This window comes from Corythoichthys intestinalis, chromosome 21, assembly GCF_030265065.1.
Source record: "Corythoichthys intestinalis isolate RoL2023-P3 chromosome 21, ASM3026506v1, whole genome shotgun sequence".
Lineage (NCBI taxonomy): Eukaryota > Metazoa > Chordata > Actinopteri > Syngnathiformes > Syngnathidae > Corythoichthys > Corythoichthys intestinalis.
Window position 1 is genome coordinate 19,134,453 of NC_080415.1, and position 26,010 is coordinate 19,160,462.

A 26,010-nucleotide genomic window follows, 5' to 3' on the forward strand; every position below is an offset into this window, starting at 1 on the left:
GCGGGATTAGTACCTTGTCTGTCTTTCAATAACAAAGCAGAAATGTAAGGGTTGTGTGGATTACTTTATCCATTCAAAAAAGTTAACAAAGAAAATTGGTTTAAACACTTTCAAGAGGAAACTGCTGAAATAACCTCCTAGCTCTGCTGTCACCACAGGTAACACTTTAAATACTGTCCCAGTCCACTTTGTCAAAATACAAATACTTTAAGAAATTATTTCCAACAATTTATAAATTGCATATTTTGTAATGTTGACCTTTTAAATTTTCTTCATTATCTTGGTGTCTTTTTAGGTCTTGACCTAGGTCAGTTGCACACTTTGTCCACAAGAAGGCGTCTTTTCACAAGATTGATGAAAACAAATGTAGAACTGTTGGGCACCCAATTTCAAACATTCCTATGACTTAAACATGAGATGGTCGAGTACTCTTTCCTTACCTTATTATCTTTATAAATTCAATCATGTAATGAATAAATGAGTTATTACTGTGGTTTAAAAGAGACGTTTGACTGTTACATTATGTGTAATATCAAGGGCGCAGGTTTGCATCGAGACAGTTGGGACATAACACTAGCAACTTTTCAGGATGCTCAAATTGTCCCCACCAACTTTTAAGCTACCTGATTTGCATTATATAATGACTTCTGTTATATACTGTAGGTCATTTATATTGTCTTCCCATATGTTGGAAGGATAGAATTGACCCTACCATTATTAAGTGTATTTTACATCACGTTCAGACATTTACCCTTTTTACTTGCTGAATGTGCCGGTCCATTTTGTCCCCTCAAATGCATGTTTGATTGGCTGATAACTTGCATTTATTTAAAATGTATTAATTTTCTACATTATTTATTTTTAAAAATATTTTTATTTACATCCTATGCAGACATTTTTTTCAGATAATCATACATTAAACATAATCGAGGTAAAGAGTTTTCATTTTTTGTTGAGTTTGGCTGTGGTTTTGGACAAAATCAGTATAGTTTTACCTGAAGGAAGGCTCCAGTTTTATTCATTTTTGTTTATACCCTATGAAGTTTTTTCAGTTTTATTTAATTAATTTATTTAGACATACAATGTTGAGTGGTCTTAAGACAAATGTTTATTATTTACATTCCTGGAAAGTTAAGAGATTATTAAAAAGTTTGTATTTATTTACAGTATAAATTTAAGATATGTTCAAATATTGCAATTTAAATTTGCTAATAGAATCCAGACATTTAAGTTTTCTTGAAAACAAAGGTTTGACTCGAACAGTCACACGTGAAAGTGAATATGAATCAATCCAGATTTATTTTGCATTGATAACTTAGCCTACCAATTAATTAGATACATATTTGTGAGAAATGTAGCCCTGACTCCCGTTCACCCAATGTCCTGTCCTCAGAAAAAAGTGTAGGTTATGCTGTCATATCGTCCCTACAAATGTCGACACCAAACCTACACCCTTATGTAGCATTTAGCGTCTGAAGTATGCAGACTATGCATTGGTCTGCCGTGATAAAGAAGGAGCGAAAGGCGAAACTAATTACTAATCTAGTTACCCGATTGATATACGTTCCTACCATAAACTATGGGTTGTGAATCGCAGATACAAATTAGTTTACTCCGCAAAGTGTCCAGAGTTACACTTAAGAGAAGCTCAGTCATCTGGAGGGGCTCAAAGTAGAGCCACTGCACTGCTCTGCATTGAGAGGAGACAGATGAAGTGGTTTGGGCATCTTGTTAGGATGGCGCATAGATGCCTCCTTGGTAGGGTTCTACAGGTAAGTCCCCGAGGGAGGAAACTATGTCCACCTCATTTTGCCTAAGGAGTTACTGGATGAATTGAATGGGGAAAGGGAAGTCTGGCTTTTACTGCTGATTCTCAACATTTGGTAAATGGTAAATGGTGTTATACTTATATAGCACTTTTCCACCTTTCAAGGCGCTCAAAGCGCTTTACACTATCTCGCCATCCACTTACTGGTAACGCAGCACCAGGAGCACCGTGGGGTTCAGTATCTTGCGCAAGGACACTTAGACGAGTTCATCGGGCAGAGAATCCAACCCACAACTAATGGGACAACTACTCTACCGCTGAGCCACCCATTTCTCAGATACTCATATGATTGTGAGGTAATACTCATAGACAGTGCTTAATTTGTAAATCATTAGGTGCCGGAACACAAAGTACATATGACAGCGCAGGGATGACGAGACGGGCTCAGGTCCAGGAACATAAGCAGAAAATGGTGCTGCCCACTTGCCATGCTGTGGGACTTACAAGCCTCAATTTCAGATAACAACCATGGTATAAATGGTATGACAACAATTTACAATTATTTAAGCTATACTCTGCAAAGCACAGGCAATTGCCCACACAACCACAGGTGGGACTTACAGTACACAGTTAGCAATTAGTTTCTCAACAGGTCTAACTTGTAAAACAAAACAAAAAAAATAAATACATAATAAATAACACAAATCTCCCATTACTATTATTTATTATAATAACGGGTGGGTTTGAGGAAGCTCTCTGACTGGTCAGTTGCCGTTTATTAATCACAATATAACATGGATAGATGATAAATACTTGGCTAGGGCCTCATCACCAAATGTATCACTACTCCAGGTGGCGCTGAACCAGACTAGCCAAGGGAGCAGCCTCCTGCCCCGGCTTGGCAACATGCAATTGTTGGGATTTTTTCTGAAAATGAATTTATGCATATTATTATTTTATTTTATTTTATACATTTTTTAAAAACATTTTTATTTTATTATTATTTTCTATACACGGGAGGTGCCAGATCTGCCCAAATAAGGGAGGCCAAAATCAAGAGGTGCCGGATCCTGTTCCGGCAGGATTCGGCACAAATTAACCCCTGCTCATAGGATTTGATTATATAGTACATTTTTCATTGGGGTGGCCATATATATGCATATTTATATATGTCGAATTTGATTTATGAAATACAGTACTTGAATTTCGAACTTTCCATGGCTCTCACAGACAATCAATCTTTTTTCACTTTATTGCAAAATGTCATCAGTTCTTAGTACATATGCAGTATGAGAGCCCATTACTTTTGAAAAACAGCCTTTCATAACTGCCTAGGCACAATAAATTATTCAATGTGTGTATCATGTGATGGCGTATATATGGAGGTATGTACGTATGTGTCTTGGCAGCTCCTCAGTGAATGACATGTGCTTTGATTTGAAATATGTTGAGTGTGGGGGTGGGGGGTCTCTCAGTGCTTGACCTTCGCCCAAATGGTAAGGGGCACCGCAGCTCTCACAACAACCATCGCGTCTCACTTTACGGCTCGTACTGGCTGAATAAATATGGCCGACGGAAAGCAAAGCAGCAGAGTGAGGGAGAGCGAGAGGCCCGTGACTGGTAGATGTGTGGCGAGCTGCTCAGAGGGGCATTGTTGGGGAGCCATGAGAGGACAATGCACAGCCCCCGCCCTGAATACTCGCCATACCAGCTGACCAGCCATTACCATGCTGCCCCGTCACAATTCACACACACACAGATATAGACAAGGGCGCATCCCATCCTCCTCCAGCCGCACACACATATTGTCTCACCTACGTGTGTGTGTGATATTTACAGCAGGTTATGTTTAGACTCTCGCACCTATCTGTTCCTTCTGCGCTGACATTTCAGGCAGCCACCCAGCGAGAACAAGCGCACACTTCGCACCGCCTTGTTAGTTCAGCAAAGCGTCCACCTGGTCGCACAGCCGCGGGACGCCGGGGTGGGACGCCCCATGAGCCGGACTTCACTGGAAAGAAAACAGAAGATGAAACTTTAGGCTTTCAGGCTCAAAGGAGTGACAAGGCGACAGCCTCACTACTTGAATAAACTTTATGTTGATGTGTTTAGGTTTTTTCATTCCAATTTAAATCATTCTGGTTAAAATTTTCATTCAAACTCGGACTTGACACTGTGTGATTTTAATACCAATTTATTTTCTTTCATTCTCTTTCACCAGGCCTTTATATTTACATTTCACACTACAGTGCTGTTTCTTGTTATAAAAAACTTGTGGCACATTGGTTAGCACATCCGCCTCACAGGTCTCAGATCAAGGGTTTTAAATCCGGGGCTTCGGGCTTTCTGTGTGGAGTTTGCATGTTTTTCCTATGCCTGTGAGAGTTTTCTCTGGGTGCGCTGGCTTCCTCCTACATCCAGTGTTGCTACCAAAATCAACCACCATAATAGTGTCTCAGTTAACTCTAAGGCTGCCTTGACGGTGCTCGACACACAATCCATATAGACTGGGAGCCAAAGCATTCACAGTCAGTTGCAGTTCATTTTAGGGCATTTCCAGGTCGTTCCTGTTGAGTTTGAGTCACTGCCTATCCATTTGGGTGATTCCCAGGTCTGTAAAACAAAATCAACAGGAAGTGACCCATAAAATACCCCAAAATCAACAGGAAGTAACTGAAAATCATCAGGTAAATGACCTTAAATGGCCCAAAATTACCTCATTGCCTGGCATTGGCTGCTACTGACGGCCATACACGGCCATACACGGGTGGCACCGAATGAACATTCGTTCATTCGCTGCCATCCCTCCCACTTCAAACGGATTGGATGTCTACTAGTGATAAACTCATTCCAATTCACAGCAGAAGCTTGTTTATCTGTTTATTAGTTCTTTGTAGCATATCCTAGAATGATTTCCTGACCAATGTATGGATAATCGTTGTATCGCCCTATCATCATATTATGGTTACCGTGAGCTTTGTATCACAAACCGTATCGTATCGTGAGGTACCAAGAGTTTCCCACTCCTAGTTCAGGGTGTACCCTGCCTCCTGCCCATAGTTAGAGACTCCAGCACCCCCATGACCCTTGTGAGGATAAGTGGTACAGAAGATGAAAGAATGAAATTTTATGAAAAAAATTATGTTTTCTGGGAACTGGAACAGATTAATGTCATGTCAATTCATTTATATGGGAAACATTGATTTGCTATCCAAACAAATCACTATATTGGCCATTGAATCTTTTAGAGTACTTACTGTGATTGCCATTTCCGTATGCATACAGTCAAGTGAAGATTGGAATTAATGTGTAGATTCATGCTTTTTTTCTACCTGGTGTACCCACAATGCTTTGCTTTAAATCACAGAAGTCACTTTGACAAACTCAATATCAATTTGTCTACACGCCAACAGAGGTGGGTAGAGTAGTCCAAAAATTTACTCAAGTAAAAGTAGCGTGACTTCTAAATAATATTACTCAAGTAGAAGTGAAAGTAGTCATCCAAAAATGTACTCAGGTACAAGTAAAAAAGTGTTCGTTGAAAAGAATACTTAAATAATGAGTAACATTGTAAGTAACTGCTTACAATGTTTAATTTGTTTTAAGTCATGGTATTTTTTTTTCTCACCACAACTTGTTGTGAATATGAACTGTTATTAGTATACGTTTACTGTTAATATTATACTATCAAATGACCATATTAGGCCAAAATGATGACACAAAAATCACCGAATTCAGACCACAACAACAATATGAAACATCAACAGTCCAAAGAGCATAGGCACCCTATAGTGGAGAAAACACATTGTTAAATCTGATTGGTATAATGGAGTTATGTGGTTATTGTTTCGACGTCTCATTGGTGAAACTGGGATAGCCACTGTCGGCATCTCTGGCAATAATACAGTCAATATGTAAAATAAAGACGAAACATGTAACGGCTCTAATGTAGCCCAAAGTAGTGGAGTAAGAGTAGTGTTTCTTCACAAATCCACTCAAGTTAAAGTAAAAAGTATTGCATGGTAAAACTACTCTAAAACCCCTTTCACACACATATCCCGGTTGCTTTCACGCATGAAGAGATATCCCAGGAATTGTGCTGGTTGGATGCTTTCACAGACCTGTCCCATGTTGCCCACTGACGTTCTCTGTGCGGGGAGGGCTGGTGGCGCAATTTTATAACCCAGACATAACGTCTTTTTTTGTCGGCATCAGCAATCATAATGTTGGTCAAATCATGTTTTTTTACAGAGCCGTTTGTGGGAGCGTTCCCGACGTCGTAACTGCAGCAAATTCAAGCTCATCAAGACTGTATTTAAGCCCAGGCGATCCAAGAGAAGGGTGCCGAGATATTAACCTGCCGGCAGCCATTCGACACCTCTGCCAACCTTGTTTTGAAATCCCCTACTCTGAGCATGTATTTGAGTGTATTTGTTTTGTTGTCTTATTGGCTCTCTGCCTCCCGCTTATGTTAGTATTATTGATCCCCTTCGACCTACTGTCACGGATTCATTGTGTTACGCCTCGTTTTCCGCGATCACGTGTATTTTTGTTTGTATTTAATAAACTCTTGAACGCATCCCTCTGTTCTTTTTTGCTTTGAGGTACAACCTTGTTTCCGCAGTAGCTTACCCTAACATCGGCAACAAAATAAACCACACATTTCCAAAGATGGACGATAGACTCCCTTCCTCGGGTCTAAGATCCAGTAGCAATTTAATTTCATTATGTTTTCAGATTAATTTAGCTATTTCCAGCTTGCTATGTTGATAAATGCGATGTTGGTTTACTACTTTTCGTCTTGCTTCGAAGAAAGAGGAATATTTACGTCATCAGCCATCGTGCTGTGACCCGGGAATTTAACGCTTGATTTCACATAAGCCTCGTCCCGGGACTTTACCGGGAATTATACGAAGACGCGACCCCTAAAATGTCCTTGTTATCTCCATGTCAGTCGACCCAGGAAATTGCGTTCACGTACAAGGGCTACCGGTTTAAATCCCAGGATTTTCCTGGTGTTTCGGCGTGTGTGAAAGGGGCTTAAGAAGTACATTTTTCTCAAAAAGTTACTCAAGTAAATGTTACTGGGTAGATGTAACGCGTTACTAGTACACACCTCTGCATGCCACACATTTCCAAAGATGGACGATGGACTCTCTTCCTCGGGTCTGCGACCCAGTAGCAGTTTAATTTTGTTATGTTTTCAGTTTATTTTGGTATTTGTTTATCACTTTCGTCTTACTGCGAAGAAAGAGGACATGACGATCGGCCTGCAATGATATTTACGTCTTCAGCTATCATGCTGTGACCCGGGAAGTAAATGCTTGCTTTCACATAAGTCTCGTCCTGGGACTTTACCAGGAATTGTACTAAGACGCGACCCGTGAAATGTCCGCTTAATCTCTCAAGGCTGAGTTATATTTCTGTGGCAGACCTACGCCGTCATGGCATACCCGATTTACGACGCTCCGCCGTAGCCTGACGTGCAGCTGCACAAAATTCTGACAACGTGTCGCTTCGACGCATGGTGTCGTGACGCAAATGGACTGTGATTGGTCCGCTCAGACTGTTGTTTCCGTTTCAGCTCGAAATCACTGCCATTTACAAACATTCTTGCGCTAACGACCACCGCCGCAACCGTCTTCTGCGTCGCTTGCGCCTCAACATTTGTATGATCAACATTTGTTGTTAAATGCTAATGAGTTTAAGATCCACATTCAAGCGTTCCATCTCCATTGGCATTGTTGTGTGACTGGAAGAAAACGAGAGGAAGTCGACAAGAGTCCCGCAAAACCGTACAAACACAACGCCACATCCCTCAAGTGGCTTGGCAGTGAATTACAGAGCAATGCGTTCCCTTGCTGCAAAACTATCGAATGCTCATTGACGCCATAGTTGCTACGCCGTCACCAAAACGTAGAAGCATAAGGGCCCAAATACACCAGACTTTTCATAGAAATACCAACAGTTTGTGCTGGGCACAGGAATCTGCAAAGATGAGACACTAATTCCAAGCACTCTGTTTTTTAGTTCGTGTAGTATATAATTCGCTATCCATTTTTTAAATATTAAAGATGATTTAACAGTTGTTTATAACAGCTCTATGAGATGTTATGCACCATAAATTTTAAATGTGCACAAAGATATAAGCCCACTGATACAACCAAAGGCATAATAGGCCCCCGCAGGCCCCCCCCCCACACACACACATAGCCCTGATCTCAACATGATGCAGTCCCTCTAGAACGATCATGCATCTGGTATGTTTGGGCCCTAACTCAGGCTCAGAAAAATTGCGTTCGCATACAAGGGCTACACGTTTAAATCCCGGGATTTTGACGGTGTTCCGGCGTGTGTGAGAGGGGCTTAAGAAGTACTTTTTTCTCAAAAAGATACTCAAGTAAATGTAACTGAGTAAATGTAATGCGTTACTATCCATTTCTGCACGCCAACAATGTGATTAAAATGAATTACTTAATAATTATTTTAAAATCGAATACATAGGCCTATTTTGGCCAGAAAAAGACAAAACCTTTTTTTATGTGCTAAGCTAATTAGCATAGCTTAACTAGCACTAACACGGCTAAAGGCACGAGTTTGCGCCCTTCAGGTCAGAATGGACAGTTGAGGTGAAGCAACAGATGCGCATACCTTCACGTTGCCTTGTCGGTATTTTATTGTACGTGCGTGTGCACGACGCCACACTGGAGGGGAGGCGGTGCTGCTGTAGTACTCAATGGGGACGAGCACGAGCCTCCACCCCTCAGGCGTTGGCGGTAACGCGCTGCGCGCTCCCCAGAGCCCCACTCGTGCTCACTCGCACTACTGTAATCATATGATAGCGAGCCCGGGTCCGCGACACCGCCGCTGCCGCCACCACCAACTTATTTGCGGTCTACTTCCAACAACTCTTTAGGGAACTTTTTCCTCCCCCCCTTCCCCCTTCCCTTAAAAAAAAAAAACTTTAGAGTCGTCGGGGGTGGTCGAGGAGGGGCTCGCATCATCCGGAGACGAGTCGGGCTCGGAACCGATTCGGGGGGGGGCGGCCGTGATTTGAAGAGTAGCCGCTCGAGAGGCACGCTCGTCGGCCGGAAGACGGTGGTGTCCTGGCATCGCTGCGCCTGGGGATTTTTATTTTTTGTCTTTTAACCGCCCCCCTCCGCTACACCAAATTTATTTGAAATCTTAAATCCCACAAGAGTTATTTTGAATCGAAGCTTCAACCATGGTTGGGGAGACAGAGGTGAAGGAGAGACCCAAGTCCAACCCGGACTATTTAATGCAACTGATGAACGACCGGAAGGTGATGAGTTCACTGCCCAACTTCAGTGGCATCTTTACGCATCTGGAGCGGCTGCTAGATGAAGGTAAGGTGGTGAGGGGCGGGGTCCAACTTGTTACTTTCAACAAGCCAAATATGACATTTCGCAAAATTTAGGTCTTATACAATACAACTTTATCTGTGGTTTATCAGCGACACACACAGACATGCACACAGAGTGACTGAATGAGAGTGTGTGTGAGTGAGTGAGTTGGTGATGGGAACAAACAGACAGTTGTTAGTCTTTGCCAGTGACCTAATGCGAAGGCTTATGGTGGGAGTGATGCAGCCCATCCCTGTGCAGGAACGACACAACATGTCACTGGGTGACTTGCTCATTCCTCTTGTCTGATACTCTGATAATCACATCATTCCAATTATGTCAGCATGTCATTTTTTTCAACTTTTTTAAAGCTTGTCACTCCTGACTTGAGTGAAATATTTCATTTTAACTCATTGCCTGCCACTGACGGTGGTAGATGAACCAGATTTCCTCTAAAAGTTCATCATTATTGCTAGTTTCGCACTAATATTTTTTGCCTACCAGTACCGATCCCCACCAATGCCGATACTGGACCGATATCACGTGTTTTGAAAAAAAGAATTTTTTTCAACACTAAATCACTAAATACTCACTTGAATGTAATGTAATTGCTGTCATTGCATGGTCAGACACTGCTTAACTCATGGCCATTGACATCACTGGACGTCAGATCATATGCTGCCTGCCCTTGCCAAATACTAGTGATAAAGTAATTTAAATTAACAGCAGAAAGATGACTGGACCTCTGTCAACATCGAACATTCATTCGCTGCCACCCTCCCACTTAAATGGATTTGCCGTCTACTAGTGATAAACTCATTTAAATTCACTGCAGAAGGATGATTGGACGCCACGCGATTGGACGTCTATAATCATCATCTTGTGAAGGGCGACAAGTACTCCTTTTTAATAGTGGTATGTTTAGCTGGCAGCCATTTTGGGCATCTAAAAAAGAATATATTGCGCGGCATCGGCATGTTATTACTTAGTATTCCCCGATACCAATGGCGTTCATTTAGTGCAGAATCAATACTGATACTCGTATCGGCAGCACTAGTTTTAATTGATCCCATAGTAAATTTGACATATTAACACTTACAACACTGAAATGAAAGAAAGAGGTCAACAACCTTCTACTGGTGTCATTACTTTAATGGTATTTCATATATGAACTTATTGGCTGCCATTGGCAGTGATAGACGACCATTCCATTTTGAAGTCTATCGCTGTTAACGGAAGTGAAAAAGATAAACACATATTGGCAGAAGGCTGAGCGCCTCTTTCTCGGACCACATGATAGCGTGACAGCCGCGTTTAGAATCAAAGTGGCCCATGTTCGGTGTGTTCTGGCCCAGCCTGAGTTATGTGGAGAGGCGCCCAGACGCAACAAATGCCGGCTGCTCACCCTTTAGTCCAATTGGGTGGACGTTGAACACGTGCTGCACATAAACTAATGATAATTAATGTGACAACTATCCATTAATGATGGCGTATTGCTAACCTCTCATCTCATTATTCCGTGGCAAAGTGTTGCCGTGACCCAAAAGTTGAGGGTCACAACAGGTTGTTAAGGGCTTGTAGCTAGCCACCAAGCCTGCTGAGGTCAGACGATATTTGCGCCTCAAGGCAGCCATTGGGCCATGCTTGTGTGTGTGCGTGCGCTCGGCATGTAAGCACTTATTATTGCGCTGGGGTGTCATTACTGAGGCATTGTGGGCTGCCGGGTCGCGCCTAAACAAACATTACAAGCATGACAATGTTTTAATAAGGCCTCTGCGCATAAGAGCAGACATTGCACATGTTTTCAAAATGAGCAATCCTTCCCATTCAGTTTCATTATTGGGTCACTGTGACCTCCTGAGTGTATTTACTGGGTTGAAGGGGGACGTGTGTGTAAACATAGCGGGAGATATTGTCAGCGGTGTCTCAATTTCTTCTCTCTTTATACGGCAGAGATCGGGCGGGTTCGCAAGGACATGTACAATGACACAGTCAACGGAGGTATGTTCAACGGTCGTGACATGGAGGAACTACCCGAAGCTGTCGGTCCGGTGGCCCAGCTGCAAGAGAAGCTCTACGTGCCGGTCAAAGAATATCCCGATGTGAGTGGGGGCCAGTGTGTGACCTTTGAACCCCTGTGCCCAGCTGTTTACTTTTCGCTCTGGTCCCTTTTTATCTGTTGTCAGTGGCCGAGCGAGGGCAAAAAGTCTGTCGGGCTTCAATAGACCTGTCAATGTCATTGAAACTATCTGTATAAAAGCAGAAACGAAGGGAATTTTAGACAATCAGCAGCAATAGGAAAAAAAAACACTATAAAAGACGCTTTACAGCAACAATGGCGGCTTGAGTTAATTGGAAATTACCCTGACCAAATGTGCATTTTCACAACATTTTGTAGGATTTAATGAAAAAATGAGGGTGTAAACTGATGGCATGTGAAGGAGACATATTAGATGGCAGAATCATAAGGAAGCAAGCCTCTATCGGTTCGTCCCAACAATATGAAATGTTGGCCTGAAGTTAACTTATTTACTATCTGACCATGTGCAGTATTCACAAAGTATGTGTTGTGGTTGTTAGCATAAGAAGAAAGCGTACCTTAATTTTTTCACTATAAGGCGCACCTAACTGTAAGCCACCACCCACCAAATTTGGCACGAAAAACATTGTTTGTACATAAGCCGCACTGGACTATAAACCGTAGCTGTCCTCACTGTATTATGGGATATTTACACAAAAATACATTAACCGGTAACACTTTATTCGACAGCGGCATCATACGACTGTCATAAGATCAAATGAACCACCATGAAGCTTTGAACCAATTGGCTGCAAAATTTTATTGCTTCAAGAAGCTTCATATGACCATTACTGCTCCCTTGGGGGAGACAGTCAACCTCTGCTGCCCCCTGCTGTCAACACTGTTGTCGTCCAACATGCCTCCGAGCATGCATTGTAGCGCTACAGATGTAAATGGCAGTCAAAATTCATGTTCTGTGCTAATTACTTCTTCAGTTCCTGTTCCAGTTCTTTCATTAATTGCTAGTTATGGTATTTGGCAACACTTTATTTGACAGTGGCACCATAAAACTGTCATTAGACAATCATAATTATGACATGACACTGTCATGAGCATTAATGAATGCTTATAACAGATGTCATTTAATGTTATCCAGCAAATTATCTCACTTTTGAATGGATGTAAAAAACATCGAAGCTGGACATAAATTGAGTTACTGATGTAATTTGCCGGATGACGCTTAATGACATCTGTCATAAGCATTCAGTAATGCCCATGATAGTGTCATGTCATAATTATGACAGTCCTATGACAGTCTTATGACGCCGCTCAAATAACGTGTAACCTATTAACCCAAATAAATCAAGAAATAAGCCGCGGGATTCAAAATGAAGGAAAAAAGTTGCGGCTTAGAGCCCGAAAATTACGGGAAATATTTTATCAAGAACACGGCACTGGCTGCTATTGACTGTGATTGACATCTAATCAATTTTGACTGGGAGGGCTTGTAGGAAATGATAAAATGTATTAGACGTCTATTACCGTCAATGACAACCAATGAGTTCAACTAAAAAGGCGATTTAGTCTTCAAATGAATGACAATTAAATGGTTTCTAAAGTCATCACCCCGATAAGAAACAATTATCAAAAAACCTGGTAATTTTTAATGATGCTTGGTTCATGGCGACATGGGGATCAAATTGCAGCATTTAGTTTCCAAATTTTCTTTTCTTATAAATGCGGATCAGTCGTGCAATTTTAATCAGCGTGACGCCTCATTCCATATTTATAGGCTCTTAAAAAGGTGGATTAAGTCTTTCCCCTGCCCTAAATATAAGGCCCAATGAAGCACGCGTGCATCCGGTACATCCTCCCGGACACTGCCAAGTACAGTTAAGTACTTCAATATGAGTTGTGTTGATCCAGATTGAAGGGCTCACATGATTTTTTTTCCTCTACAATTTTTATTGTTGTTTGTGTTTTTTTCTCCCTTCTACCCTTCACCTCCCCTCCACCATCACCACGCATCAGCTTGCCAATCAGCAAGTACAATGACAGGCTGTCCTCACTCACATGACGGCAGGGCCAACGCTTGAGATCAAGGTTAAATTTAGAGGAGCCGTTCGACTCTATCAGTGCGTGCGCGCCCATGTGAGTCAGAGGTCAGCGGGCCGTCGACGTGTAGCTACTGAGAAAGAATTGTGTATGTGTGACGAGGATACGCACACGCGCTCAAACACACGGGGCAGCTGTCTTGTTAATCACTCAGTCTCCGTGACAGATAAGGTTAAGCGAGTGTCGCCGTCCACTCATGCCGCCAAGCGGTCCCCCTAATGATCTATTTTAGTCTCGCCTGGTAACGCAAACACATCACACAGGCTGATCTCAAATGGACTGGTATAATATGCGACCCCCTTGTGTATGATATTCTTTTTATCTTTTTTGGGGGTCCACAGTTCAACTTTGTCGGGAGGATCCTGGGCCCGCGCGGACTGACGGCCAAACAGCTGGAGGCGGAGACAGGCTGCAAGATCATGGTGCGCGGGAAAGGCTCAATGCGGGACAAGAAGAAGGTACGCGGCGCTCTTTAATGGACTCCAGGGGTCGTTTGCAGATCTTGTTTTATTGCATTTACTGAAAGGGCTAGCCTATTAAAGGAGTGGCAAGGGACAGCTTTGACTCCAGAGCTCCCCCTTGGGTTGTGAAGTGTCACTTTATTTGTAGTTGTTAGGTCTGCAGAAGCCTAGTCAATGTACAAACATGCTAAGCGTCATTTTTGGCAGCATCTTGCGGCAATTTAGGCACATTTAAGAAAAACAAATACAGCAGATGGGGGTTTAAGCAGATAGCTGGGAACATATTGCTGTTAGGGATGTCCCGATCCAGTCGCGTGATCGGAAACTGGGCTGATCACGCTATTTTTCAGAGGATCGGAATCGGGTGAAAAGGATCGTTTTTGTTTTTTTTTTATTTAAAAAATATATTTATGTTTTTCTGCTTCATGCTTGTACAGCCTCTCACCCTCCCTCCTGTTGCTTTTCTTGCTCACCAGTGCAGCTGGCATTTAGCACTTAAAGTTAACGATGATTGACAGGTTTGTAGCTTTGATCTGGTGAGAGAAAGGCTCGGTAGTGCAACATTCGAAGGCACAAATGTGTTAATCATTGTTTAGTCAATCTTCGTTGTCGAGAGGTTGTTCCCGGCAGCGTGAGCGTCAAAGCGTGAGTGAATTTGAGTGGACTCACTCAATGAAGGATTTAATAAAGAAAACATTTTTCTATGTTATTCTTGTTTAAAAATAAGCGTGGGTTTTCTTCAGGTTCTAGCTACATCCCAGAAAAACATGCATGGTGTGCTGATTGAACACTCCAAATTGTCCGTAGGTGTGTAGTAAATGTAGTGTAGTGTGTGCGTAAATGGTTGTGTGTCTATATGTGCCCTGCGACTGGCTGGCAACCTATTCAGGTTGTACACCGTCTTCTGCCTGGAGTTAGCTGTGATAGGCTCCAGCCCCCCCGCGACCCTTGTGAGGATAAGCAGTTCAGAAGATGAATGAATGAATAAATTATATGAATGTTATGGAGAGTGTTTAAAACTATGGCGTTAAAGGTGATGCAATGAAAAATGTGTGTTTGCCTACATTTTGTGCTGGTGCACCTTAAGATAAAAGTTGGGCGCACCAGTGCAACTAAAAAGTAAGTGTTGAGCCTTGGCAATATACAGTATATCGCAATGTTTTTTTTTCCAATATCATTCAGGCCTAATGTATATATTTTTCTTTTACTTTTTAAGAACTAAAAAGTAACAAAATATCCAGAAATACAATGGCATTGCCAAAATATACAAAAATATATATGTTTTATACTCTGCAACACTCCCTGAAAAAGCAGAATTGGATGTACTATAAAAACTACGCTACTGTAACATGTTTGGAACTTTTGTGAAACTAAAAAAAAACAAACCAAAAACACCTTTTTTTTAATATCGGATCGGGACTCGGCATTGGCAGATTCTCAAAATCAGGTGTCTCGGACTCGGGTGCAAAAGTATGCGAAAAAGACATAACTAATTGCTGTACACGAAATGGATTACAGTGATCCCTTGCTACTTCGCGTTTCAAATTTCACGCCTTCAGTCCATTGTGGATTTTCTTTTCAAAAAAAAAAAAAAAAAAAAAAAAGCAGTTAATGGGGACCAGAACCCGTCGCGAGTTAAAAACCTTTTTAAAAAAAAAACAAAAGACAAAAAAACATTTTTTTGTTCAATGTATTTATTCAGAGCTACCATTGGAAAAAGATACATATAAGAGATAATTATTTTTTTCACATTTTTTCCCAAAGTGTATTTACCTTTACGTATATATATATTTTAATAAATGTTTTTAAGCATTTTAAATGCAATAATTATCATAAGTTTTAAACATGTTACTATCCCACAGAATTATTTTAGACAAGAAAAAAAGTAGATGCCCAAGTAAAGTAGATGCAAAAGTAAAAAAAATGCTTGTCTTTATTAAATGCTTCATTGAATGTCCACTCAAATCCGCCCCAGCTGCTCACTTACACACAGTGAGTTGCCACAGAAACTGTTTAACAAGTCAAACGATGATTGACGCATGAGGCACTTTGAAGGTCAAATCTCTGGCAAGATCAAAGCTTAACCGTCTGTCAATCATCGTTTATTTGAATAAGCAACTCCAGTTCACTCTCTGACGAAGGCGGTAGCGAGCGTGAGACAGCGCGATCGGCTTAAAAAAAATCTGCGTTGGACTGGAATGCCAAATTTGAAGGGTGGAGTAGCGAGGGATCACTGAATAAGTATTTTTTTCGTTTGTTTGTTTTGGGGTTTTTTCAATTAAACTTTGGGGGGTAGGGCAAGGGAAAAACCTGTTTTAAATGTACTGTATCTCTTTCCAATGCTGTTAAATCTGAATAAATACATTGAACACACACACAAAAAAAATTAAAAACATTTTTTTCTTAATGTAACTAAGTGCCGCCTCTAATTCACCGATTTTCGCGATCCCCATTAACCGCGAAAAAGAAGGGATCACTGATATTAAGGCAACACAGTGTGCGACGAGTTAGCTTGTCTGCCTCACGTTTCTGAGGTTTCAGGGCTGAATCTTGATTCTGTTCTTCCTATGTTCTCCCCGTCATACTTATGTAGGTTTTCCTTGGGTACTTTTGTTTTAAAAACCTGCTTGTTGGTTTCGTTGTGATTGTTAATCATGTAAATGTTTTTTTTTTTTTGTCTCCTTTGATTGGAGTCACTTATTTACGAATACACGCCCATAGTTTTGATATGTCATTTTCATTCATTCATTTATTTTCCTTGGCGCTTTTCCTCACGAGGGTCGCGGAGGTACTGGAGCCTATCCCAGCTAACTACAGCATTAAGCGGGTACACCCTGAATTGGTTACCAGCCATTTATTTTCAATTGGTGGCCAGTGAATAAGCATTGTAAATGCTAACAGAATATGGCTCATTATGAATCTTACTGAAGAAAATCCTTCTTAGATTTATACTAAGGAACAGTTTTGCCCCAGGCTGGAAATACAAATGCATACAAATGAGTGGCACCCTCCAATAATTAATAATAGTATGTGAAACTGTGGATTATATAGCAAAGTTTATGGTCATTGATGCCAATATATGTGCAAGAGACGAATACCGCAAGCTGTATTGTCAAGTGATTGAACTAGAGCCACTTCTAAAAATCTCCTCCTCTCTTTTATTTCAGCCATATTGCCTCTGCAGGATTGTGCAGAGTTGCTAAACCCTTGGTTGATTCTGATTCGCAATGGTAGAAAGACTTCTAAGACTCCACAACAAATTATTAAAATGCAAGGTCATTGTATTATAAATTATATCCCTTCGAGATCTCACCAACAGCCAATTAGAGTGAAGCATTTTCCCATATTTAAATTCAGTCCAGTGAGAATGAAGCTTATTTGCATGCTACATACCAATGAAAATCAGTTTCCCTCAACTGCTAGATAGGACAGACCAACTAGAATAACCTGAAAAAAGACTTTCTGGGCTTTTTCAATGCAAATTGTCTCCCAAACCCAATAAAAGACTTCAAAGACGATAGATCAATTGTCGACAAGTATAGTCTCGCTTCCTGTTTTCACAGGAAGTACTGTTCCTTTAACATGCTCCAAAAAATTTTGACGACTCGTTTCACGAGACATCCAGACATCACAAGTCAAGATTGTGCAATAGATTACTGTAGGAAATGGGCAAAACTACAGTGTCTAATGAAATTGCCTGTTGCCGCTAAAGATCGACTGAAATCACACTTTCCATCACGCGCAGTCTGTCTGTCTATGGATTACTCATCTATCTATCTATGGATCTATTTAATCTCCACCACCCACAATGTGTTTTCACTTTGTCTCTTCTTGTCCCGCTGCTATGTCCATCTGTCTTTCCTTCCTCTCCCCTGTTGTCTCCTCCCTTTAGACGACTCCAGCTTTCCAAACGGCAGGTGGAGCAAGTCCAGCATTCCATCCGACGCCCCCCACCCACCTCTCTTTCTCTCTCTCTCCCTTTCTCTAGAACATTCCCTACCCCGCACACCCTCCGAGATGGACGCACACACAGAGGAAGGAAAACAGAGACACAGTGGGAGGGGGGAGCGAGAGAAAGATGTTGACTTTTAGTGCTCTTCAAAACGATACATCTCACTTGACAAAACATTCGCAGAGCAGGCCGTCTCTCACCCCCGAGTGCACGCCCCACACTGCGGACTCTTTCGTAACTTCACTTTCCGCCAGCGTGTGGTTGCATCAAATATTCATCTCCTATTACTTTTTGCGGAGTTATAAAATATGAACAAGAGCAGAGACGTTAAAAGGAATTGTTCATGATCTCTGTCTTTTGGCGGGATCAATGCCCGGCTGTGGTGCTAATGTTTATGACTAGCAGCATTGTGATGTAGGATTCCAATAGAAGCTGCTTGTGAGGTTGATGCTGTAGAATACGGACTCATAAATAGGGTTGGGCATTTTTTAAAATTGAACGATTCCGGTTCCGATTCCATGTTTCGATTCCGGTTCCGAACGATTCTGGAGTCCGATTCTTTTAAGAGGCAGGGTAAAAAAAAATTGCATGGTTAATTAAAGTCTTAACTTCTTGATGATTTTTTAGATTATATGAACTTCTCACAGGGCTAATTATAACTTGTATATGAATATAAGTCTTTGAACTCAAGCAATTTTTTTCCCGCTTGGCGGTTAGGGCATCGAAACATGGAATTGAAATTTTAAAATTCAAACGATTCCGGGAGCATCGGAGTGTTAGAACCGGTTCCCATCGATGCTCGGTGCCCAACCCTACTTATAAATAGAGGCGTGCGAAATTTCCGATTCTTAGATTATTTGCGATTCGGCCGTGGAAGATTCGAGAACAATTCACAAACATTTAAATTCCGATTATTGAATTATACCAGGTAAATTGGAAGTAAAACACCGTAGGCGCAGTCTTTGGGATGCAATGAGGAACGGATCGAGAGTAAATATCATGTTCAACTCATGCCACTAGATAAAAAAAACAATCATACCTGAATGCGGCCGACAGACGCTACAAACAACACCTAGTTGCTAGTTGCTACAAACAAACGGCTACAGTAGATATCATATATATGTAGAACTAGATGCAAAATGACAGTCGACGGCGGTGTTAGAACATGTATTATTGAACAGAGATGCGAAATGACAGACTTGTCGACGTTAGTAAACAGCCGCCATCTTAAAGCAGTAGACTTTTCTAGAAGGCTCTTTTGTAGCGAACCTAATTAACTTTTTATCTAAAATACTCCTAAATCGGCAAAATCTTGTCTTGAATCTATCTTTAAATGATGAAACAGTTTTAAGACTTTGACATGTCAAAAGTAGACAGAAGGGAAATTATGGAATAACGGGAGCAATTTTAACAACTGTAACGGTTGATTCACAACATTGAATTAATTGAATGTAGTTTAAAGCTGCTGATGCAGAATGGAGACTGGAGTATTTTATTTACTGTTATTTTTGTATATTTGTATACTGTTACAGTGGGGAGAACAAGTATTTGATATACTGTCAATGGGAAACCCCATTGGCAGTGTATCAAATACTTGTTCTCCCCACTGTATATGTTAACTTGATACTGAAATAGTAGTTTGGTTTAGCCTGAGAGAATTTTTGAACAATTTTGGAACTAATGAACAAAACATTAAAAAAAAAAAAAAAAGTAATCTAATCGTTTGGTGCCCAAGGATTCCCAGTTCTTCTCATAAACCTCTCAAAATGATGCACTGGCGTTGCTTATTAAAGTTAACGATGATTGACAGACGTTTGGGTTTGATCTTGCCAGAGACACGAACTTCATAGCGATGCGTGCGTCAATCATGGTTTAACTTGTTAAACAGTTGCTGTGGCAAGTCATTGTGTGGAAGTGAGCAGCTTACGCGGATTTGAGTGGACTCACTCAATGAAGCATTTAATAAAGCCAAGCATTGTTCTGCTTTATTCTTGTTTGAAAATAATTCAGTGGGACAGTGACATGTTTAAAACTTATCATAATTTTTACATTTGAAGTGCTTAAAAACCATTTATTAAAATACTAGTGTATGGCAGAAAACACTCAGGTGACTTGACGTTCCACTCTGAGACCCCCAAATTGGCCAAATATAAAAATTGTTCTATATACATGTGTGATGCATCATTGGAAAGCTTAAAATCTCAATATTCTGTGAATAAGAATATTATATATTATCATATACTAAGAAAATTTTTGAACAGGTTGGCATTTAAAAGAAAAAAAAAAATTAAACCACTAAACCCTAACTGGAGTTGAGAGCATGAGAGAGCATGTTTAAAGACACCATGATTTTAATGAGATATTGTCGTATACTTAACTTGTTTCGATCCAAAAACTCTGTCTAGCATGTATCACCGATTGTCAAGCCGGACTTTTTGGGGATTTTATGAGTGAAACATGGGAATATAACAAGGGTTGCAATGCAGAAATCCCAGACATCAAGGAGCGGTGAAGTTTTTTACGTTTCAGATATTTACCCTTTTAAACGTTTTTTTCCCCCTTTTTTTTTTTTTTTTTTGGTTTGGATCGATTATTTATCATCTAAAATATCGAAGAAAATGCAACAGTAATATAAAAAAAAAATACAATTTAGCGATAGATAAGAGGTGGATATCCGTGAACAGACACTATATTTTTCATTGCGACGTAATATGTGAGTGAATACATTTTTAAAGGTGTTTTTGTTTTAAACTAAATATCAGACATCAATTAATGATACTAAGCTAAAAATGACAGACATTTCCAATAATAAAAATACTTACCTTCTTTTTATGGCTGGGTTGAAACAAAAGCGGTTGTGCGGTGTATGTAAACGGGGGTCTCCAGGGTAAAACGGACAAATTAAAAATAGTTGGGGGGCTTAATGCAGCGCGAAACTGCTATGGCAGCATATAGACATATTGTTCTATCAAACACAACAGTTCTTTGGCTTAAAATACAGCAGTTTATTTTAAAGAAGCGTGCAAGAGGTTTTTCAGCCTTGTCTGTTTTCCGCCAGATACATACATACAAGTTTAAAAAAATATATATTTATATAGTTCTGTGAAAAAAAGTGAAAAAACATGTCTTATATGTATCTCTTTCTTATGCTAAACCTGAATAAATACATTGAACACACACAAAAAAATCTTTTTTGGGGAAGGGCGCTACGTTGCGGTTTTTCACTTATCGCGATGGGTTGTGGTCCCCATTAACCGCGAAAAACGAGGGATCGCTGTATTTACAAAAAGAATATCTGTACATCACTGAGTCAAAAATGCAATTAAATGGCTCATGCGAAAGTAGTAATTACTACTGACATAAATGCTAGTGCATTTTTTTCCTAAGTGAAGTCATCAGTCATTTAAAGGTCAACTCTCTTGTGGTCGGATTTACCAAGTAACTTCAGTGTTGTTAACGGTGAAAGTGTAATGACTGTGAAGTGTGTTGCAACAATTGTGAGCTGTCAGAAAATTGCGGGAAGGTTTACTGATTAAGGGAGTTTAAGTTTCACAACCCATGACAAACAGGTGATTTTTTTTTTATACAAAACTCCTGTTTCCAATAATTATATCTCATTACTGACTCAATGAATTGCAAAATGTCATTGGAAATATGTTGAACTGACCATTTCATTTGTATAATTTTATGTTAATAAAACACTTCTAGCTTTTAAAATTGTTTATCCATCATCAGAAGTGGGTAGTAACACATTACATGTACTCTGTTACGTTTACTTGAGTAGCTTTTTGAGAAAATTGTACTTGTAAGAGTAGTTTGGCTGGGCTATACACTAGTTGTTACATTTTTTCTCTTTACTTATTAGATTTTACTTTTTTTGCAAGCGATGCCAACGATGGCTCTACTAGTTACACCTTTGAGATGTCGCAACAATAATTACATGTCTCCATTATACCAATCAGACTCAAGATTGCTGTTCTATGATAACACCAGCCATTTTCAATTATGTGTAGTCTTTACAGCACCGGAAAAATTTAAGTATTTGACATAGAGCGCTGCCGTCAACTGGAAAGCGTGGATTTGAATCTTTCCCAGTTTTTATTTGGCACCGATTGACCAAGGAAAAACGGATATATGCTCCTTTTAATGTCATAATAGGAAATATGTTGTCTCCACTACAGGGCACTCATGCTTTTTGGATGAATAATGCTTCATTTCTGTAGATTTTTTTTCCCCCTCTCGCCAGAATTCATTTTTTGGGTTTGTATTTCTTTGGCTTAATCTGGTTACGTAATAGGTTATTGTACAAAGTAATAGCAATAGTTCATCATAGACTTCATAATGATATTGACGGGTTATGGTGCACGCGGCCGATTAATAGGGAGCCTGCATTGTTGACGTGGCCGCCAAAGCTGACCGAGTGGAACCACAGACAAAGAGCTTTTTTTTCGTTGAAAATTCTTGTAAATAAATGCTTAAAAAAAGCAAAAAAAAAAATCCGTGCAGTTAGCATTCATTTTACGTAAATATGTCGAAGTACGATGCAAGTCTGTCAGTCAATGTGGTGGCCGCCATATGTAAACAGAGCTTTTCCGGCGAAAATTCTTGTGAATAAATGCTTAAATCCCTGAATTCTTTATAGATATGGACATAAAACAGTTTTTATTCTTGGTTAAAAGCATAAAAAACGTGCAGTTAGCATTTATTTTACATAAATATGTCACAGAAGAATGCAAGTCCGTAGCTGTTAATTTCTCCCATTCATTTTTTTCACGTTTCTATAAATGCATGCATGGTACGAAAAATATAATTACCTTGAATCCTCAAACAAATCACTTCTGAGACAATCCTTTCTGTTTGTATGCGGTACAGCTTTAGTACTTTTTCAACCTAAATCCGGCGTTGGATCGCTGAATGTGTTGACTAACTGCGACCGGACTGTAGGACAGCCGCTTACTTGACGGTGTTGCGCAGTGGCTGACGGATGTGATCCATCAATACAATTATGAAGTCTATGATTTCATATAGAAAACTTTATGCTGATAAAAAATAGCTTTGTTAAAAAAAAAAAATTAATAAAAATCAAACATAGTACGCAGTTACTCACAATGTTACTTGAGTATTCTTTTCACTAAATACTGTTTTACTTGTACTTGAGTATATTTTTTGGATGCTGCTCTTACTTTTACTTGAGCAATATTATTTTGAACGCTACTCTTGCTTGAGAAAATTTCTGGGCTACTCCGCTCACCTCTGTCCATCATCTGAATATTTTTTAAGGGGCTTATCATGCAAAAAGACATTCAAGTTTTCTAAGTGCACGAACCCTTGTAAAAAAAAAAAAAAAAAAAGCGCTTTAGGCTGTCTCGGCTATCATAATTTGCTGCACTAAAATGTTTTACGGAGGTTTGAAACAACCATTGAGGGAGAATTATAAGCCAAAAATTTTGACAATCTTGTCACAATTCAAACAAATGAGCCCCAATCAGAAGCAGCATATGCCCTATAATGTATGGGTGTAGCAATGCATCAATGTTTGACCATAATTTCAAGGACTCGGCATGAAAAATGGTTATGTTTAACATTGCTAATAGGTTTTCTAGTTCCACCGATTCACATAAAATTTTGGTGCTCATGTTTATGATAACAGGTTGCTTGAAATAGGCCCGAGGACCCGTGATTAAGATGTAACAATTTTGATGAATTCCTACTAAGAAATTAGCCTAAACTATTACCACTGGTCTAAACAAACATTAGAGTGGGCATTTTGGTTTGAAACAGCCATTTTGGGATTATTCCAGGACTTCCTCTTAAACAAAACTGTACAAGGGATTTTTAAATTGTGTTCCTTGAACTTCTAAATGGGTCACTTTGACCTCCAATATAACGAGGATTAAAAAAACACCCACGGTGCCACATGACATGATGTCCGTTGTAGCGCATGAATGGGAAAGAACCCACGCCACGCATACAAACCGAGTATGCTTGTTGTTGTTGTACCCCCTCCAGGAGGAGATGAACCGAGGCAAGCCCAACTGGGAGCACCTGAGCGAGGACCTGCACGTCCTGATCACGGTGGAGGACACACACAACCGCGCCAAGATCAAGCTGCAGCGAGCTATCACCGAAGTCAAGAAACTCCTCGTCCCCGCTGTGAGTATCCCAAAAGAAACTGGGATGAGAGTTTAGCGTTTTGGTATGCACGGAAGGGGGGAAGGGGGGAAGGGGATTGTCAGTCCAAAATTGTGTGTATGTGTAAGGGGTTAGGGTAATTAGGGAACACGCACAAAAAGGGGTTGCCACGGCAACACCGGGTTGTTTGAAAGGCTGCACGAATGAATGGTGAGTCTGTTCACTCATCCTCCCCACTCCATCACTCCTTTCACTCGTTCACAACTCACTTCATTCCCAACGACCGGCTACAATATTCTTTTTTTTTTTTTCTGTTGTTGTTGTCCGTGCACAAGGGAGCGTTTTGATTGGACTCCTCTGCATCGCTCGCATTCTCCAGCACCACCTACACGCATCCCGCCCTCCCTTCGGTGCTCAAATGTGGAAAATAGCACATGAGCGTATAACATGAAATCACATGGCTGTTTCTTCTTGCAAAAACTAGGACGGAATGAAAAGACCAACAGGGTGGAATTCTATAGTAGTCAAACCGAAAAGGTTAAGGTCATAAGATGTCCTCGTCGCTAGGAGCATCAACACCTGTTCATTCTATGTTAGCGCACAAGGCAGAGGCATTCGCCTGATGAAACTTGTTGGCGTAACCCGCGCAACTTTGCCTTGAAGCAGTAAATCAGCTTCTGAACGGGCAGTAACTGGAGCTAAGGAGCAACAAGTGTGTTGGACACGAAATAACACAGACTGGGCGGTGCTGTGTTTCGCTGTTCAGTCTCCTACGATGACAGAATGTTTAACTAATGACACTATTGGGCCACATGACGTCAAAGTGTTTGCCATTAGCTTGTCTTCTTTTGGGATTTTCAATTGTCTTCCATAATTCTTACTTGTCCTCAATGAGGTGAGTGTTCTGGAGCATATCACAGTTGACTTTAGATGAGAGGCAGGGTACACTACAGACTAGGACTAGACAATTTAAGGCAACACTTGTTAACTTTTCAACGTTGACAACTAGTTGAATGACACCTCTTCTATATCTTGAGGGGGTCTGTATTGCTTTCACCGGCACTAATTAACTTTGAGGAGGGTGGCAGGAACCCTGCCACACAAAAAAAAACTACAAATGTGCTGACTGCTTTACGGCATATGTCACTTTCCCCCTTCCTCATCTGTTATAGAGACAGAAGTCTGCAAAGATGGCAGAGCAACAAAAGAGACAAAAAAAATTGTCAGAGGAGACAAAAAAAAAAAAGAAAAGATAAAGAGAGGTTACCAGCAAAAAAGGACACTCGAGGATAAACATTTGTCTGGCTTTCATTCGCCGGCATGAACTCCCCCGCCCCTCGTTAGCACTGACGAGTTCGGGTGGGGGGTGAGGGGTGCATCAATAATCGATTTAATAATCGAATCGTAGCCTCTGAATTGTAATAGAATCCCCTAAGATTCCCACCTCTAGTGAATATGGTACAAAATTAAAAGTTTCAATTTTTAACGTCACCATATGCTATTGTTTAGCCACAACTGGATTAATTACCCCATTATTAAGCCTGAGTTATGCTTCTGCGTTGCAGTGACAGCGTATCCACGATGTAGACCCCACGGTGTCAATGACTATTCGATAGTTCTGCGGCAAAAGAACGCGTTGCTCTGTAATTTACCGACAAGCCACTAGAGGAGTGTGGCGTTGTGTTTGTATGGTTTTGGGGGACTCTTGTTGACTTCTAGTTTTCTTCCGGTTACACAACAATGCCAACAGAGGTGGAACGCTTGAATGTGGATTTTCAGCTCATCAACATGGAATGGTAAATGGTGTTATACTTATATAGCGCTTTTTCCACCTTTCAAGGCGCTCAAAGCGGTTTACACTATCTCACTATTCACCTACTGGTGACGCAGCACCAGGAGCAACAACAACAAATGTTGATCATACAAATGATGAGGCACAGGCGACGTAAAAGACGGTTACAGAGGTGGTCTGTCCGACTGTTAATGCCGGACAGAGACTGGCAGATTACGAATTCTAGCACTGGGTGGAATCCAGCAAGCTGCGTCGTCCAACGTTTTGTCCGATTTCTTTGCAGTGTCCTACAACCAGTCAGTGGGAAGCCATAGCAGATTTCTGGCGGCTATGGAACTTCCCAAACTGCATTGGAAACCTTGATGGTTATCATAAAAGCACCGAGGCGCTCCCAATCAGTGATGGT

General features: G+C 40.7%; 1 protein-coding gene across 4 annotated transcripts in view; it reads left to right on the forward strand.

Moving 5' to 3' along the window:
• Positions 1-8,576: 8,576 nt before the first annotated feature.
• The window catches only part of qki2 (QKI, KH domain containing, RNA binding 2), a 34,169-nt gene continuing 16,735 nt past the window's right edge, over positions 8,577-26,010 (forward strand). For 3 of the 4 annotated variants that reach the window (XM_057825978.1, XM_057825979.1, XM_057825980.1), the window contains exons 1-4: positions 8,577-9,135; positions 11,086-11,234; positions 13,609-13,725; positions 23,690-23,833. In XM_057825978.1, coding sequence (XP_057681961.1) covers positions 8,994-9,135; positions 11,086-11,234; positions 13,609-13,725; positions 23,690-23,833 — 552 coding nt within the window. In that variant the 5' untranslated portion in view covers positions 8,577-8,993. The remainder of the gene's footprint in view (positions 9,136-11,085; positions 11,235-13,608; positions 13,726-23,689; positions 23,834-26,010) is intronic. The other variant, XM_057825981.1, reaches the window with a different exon arrangement.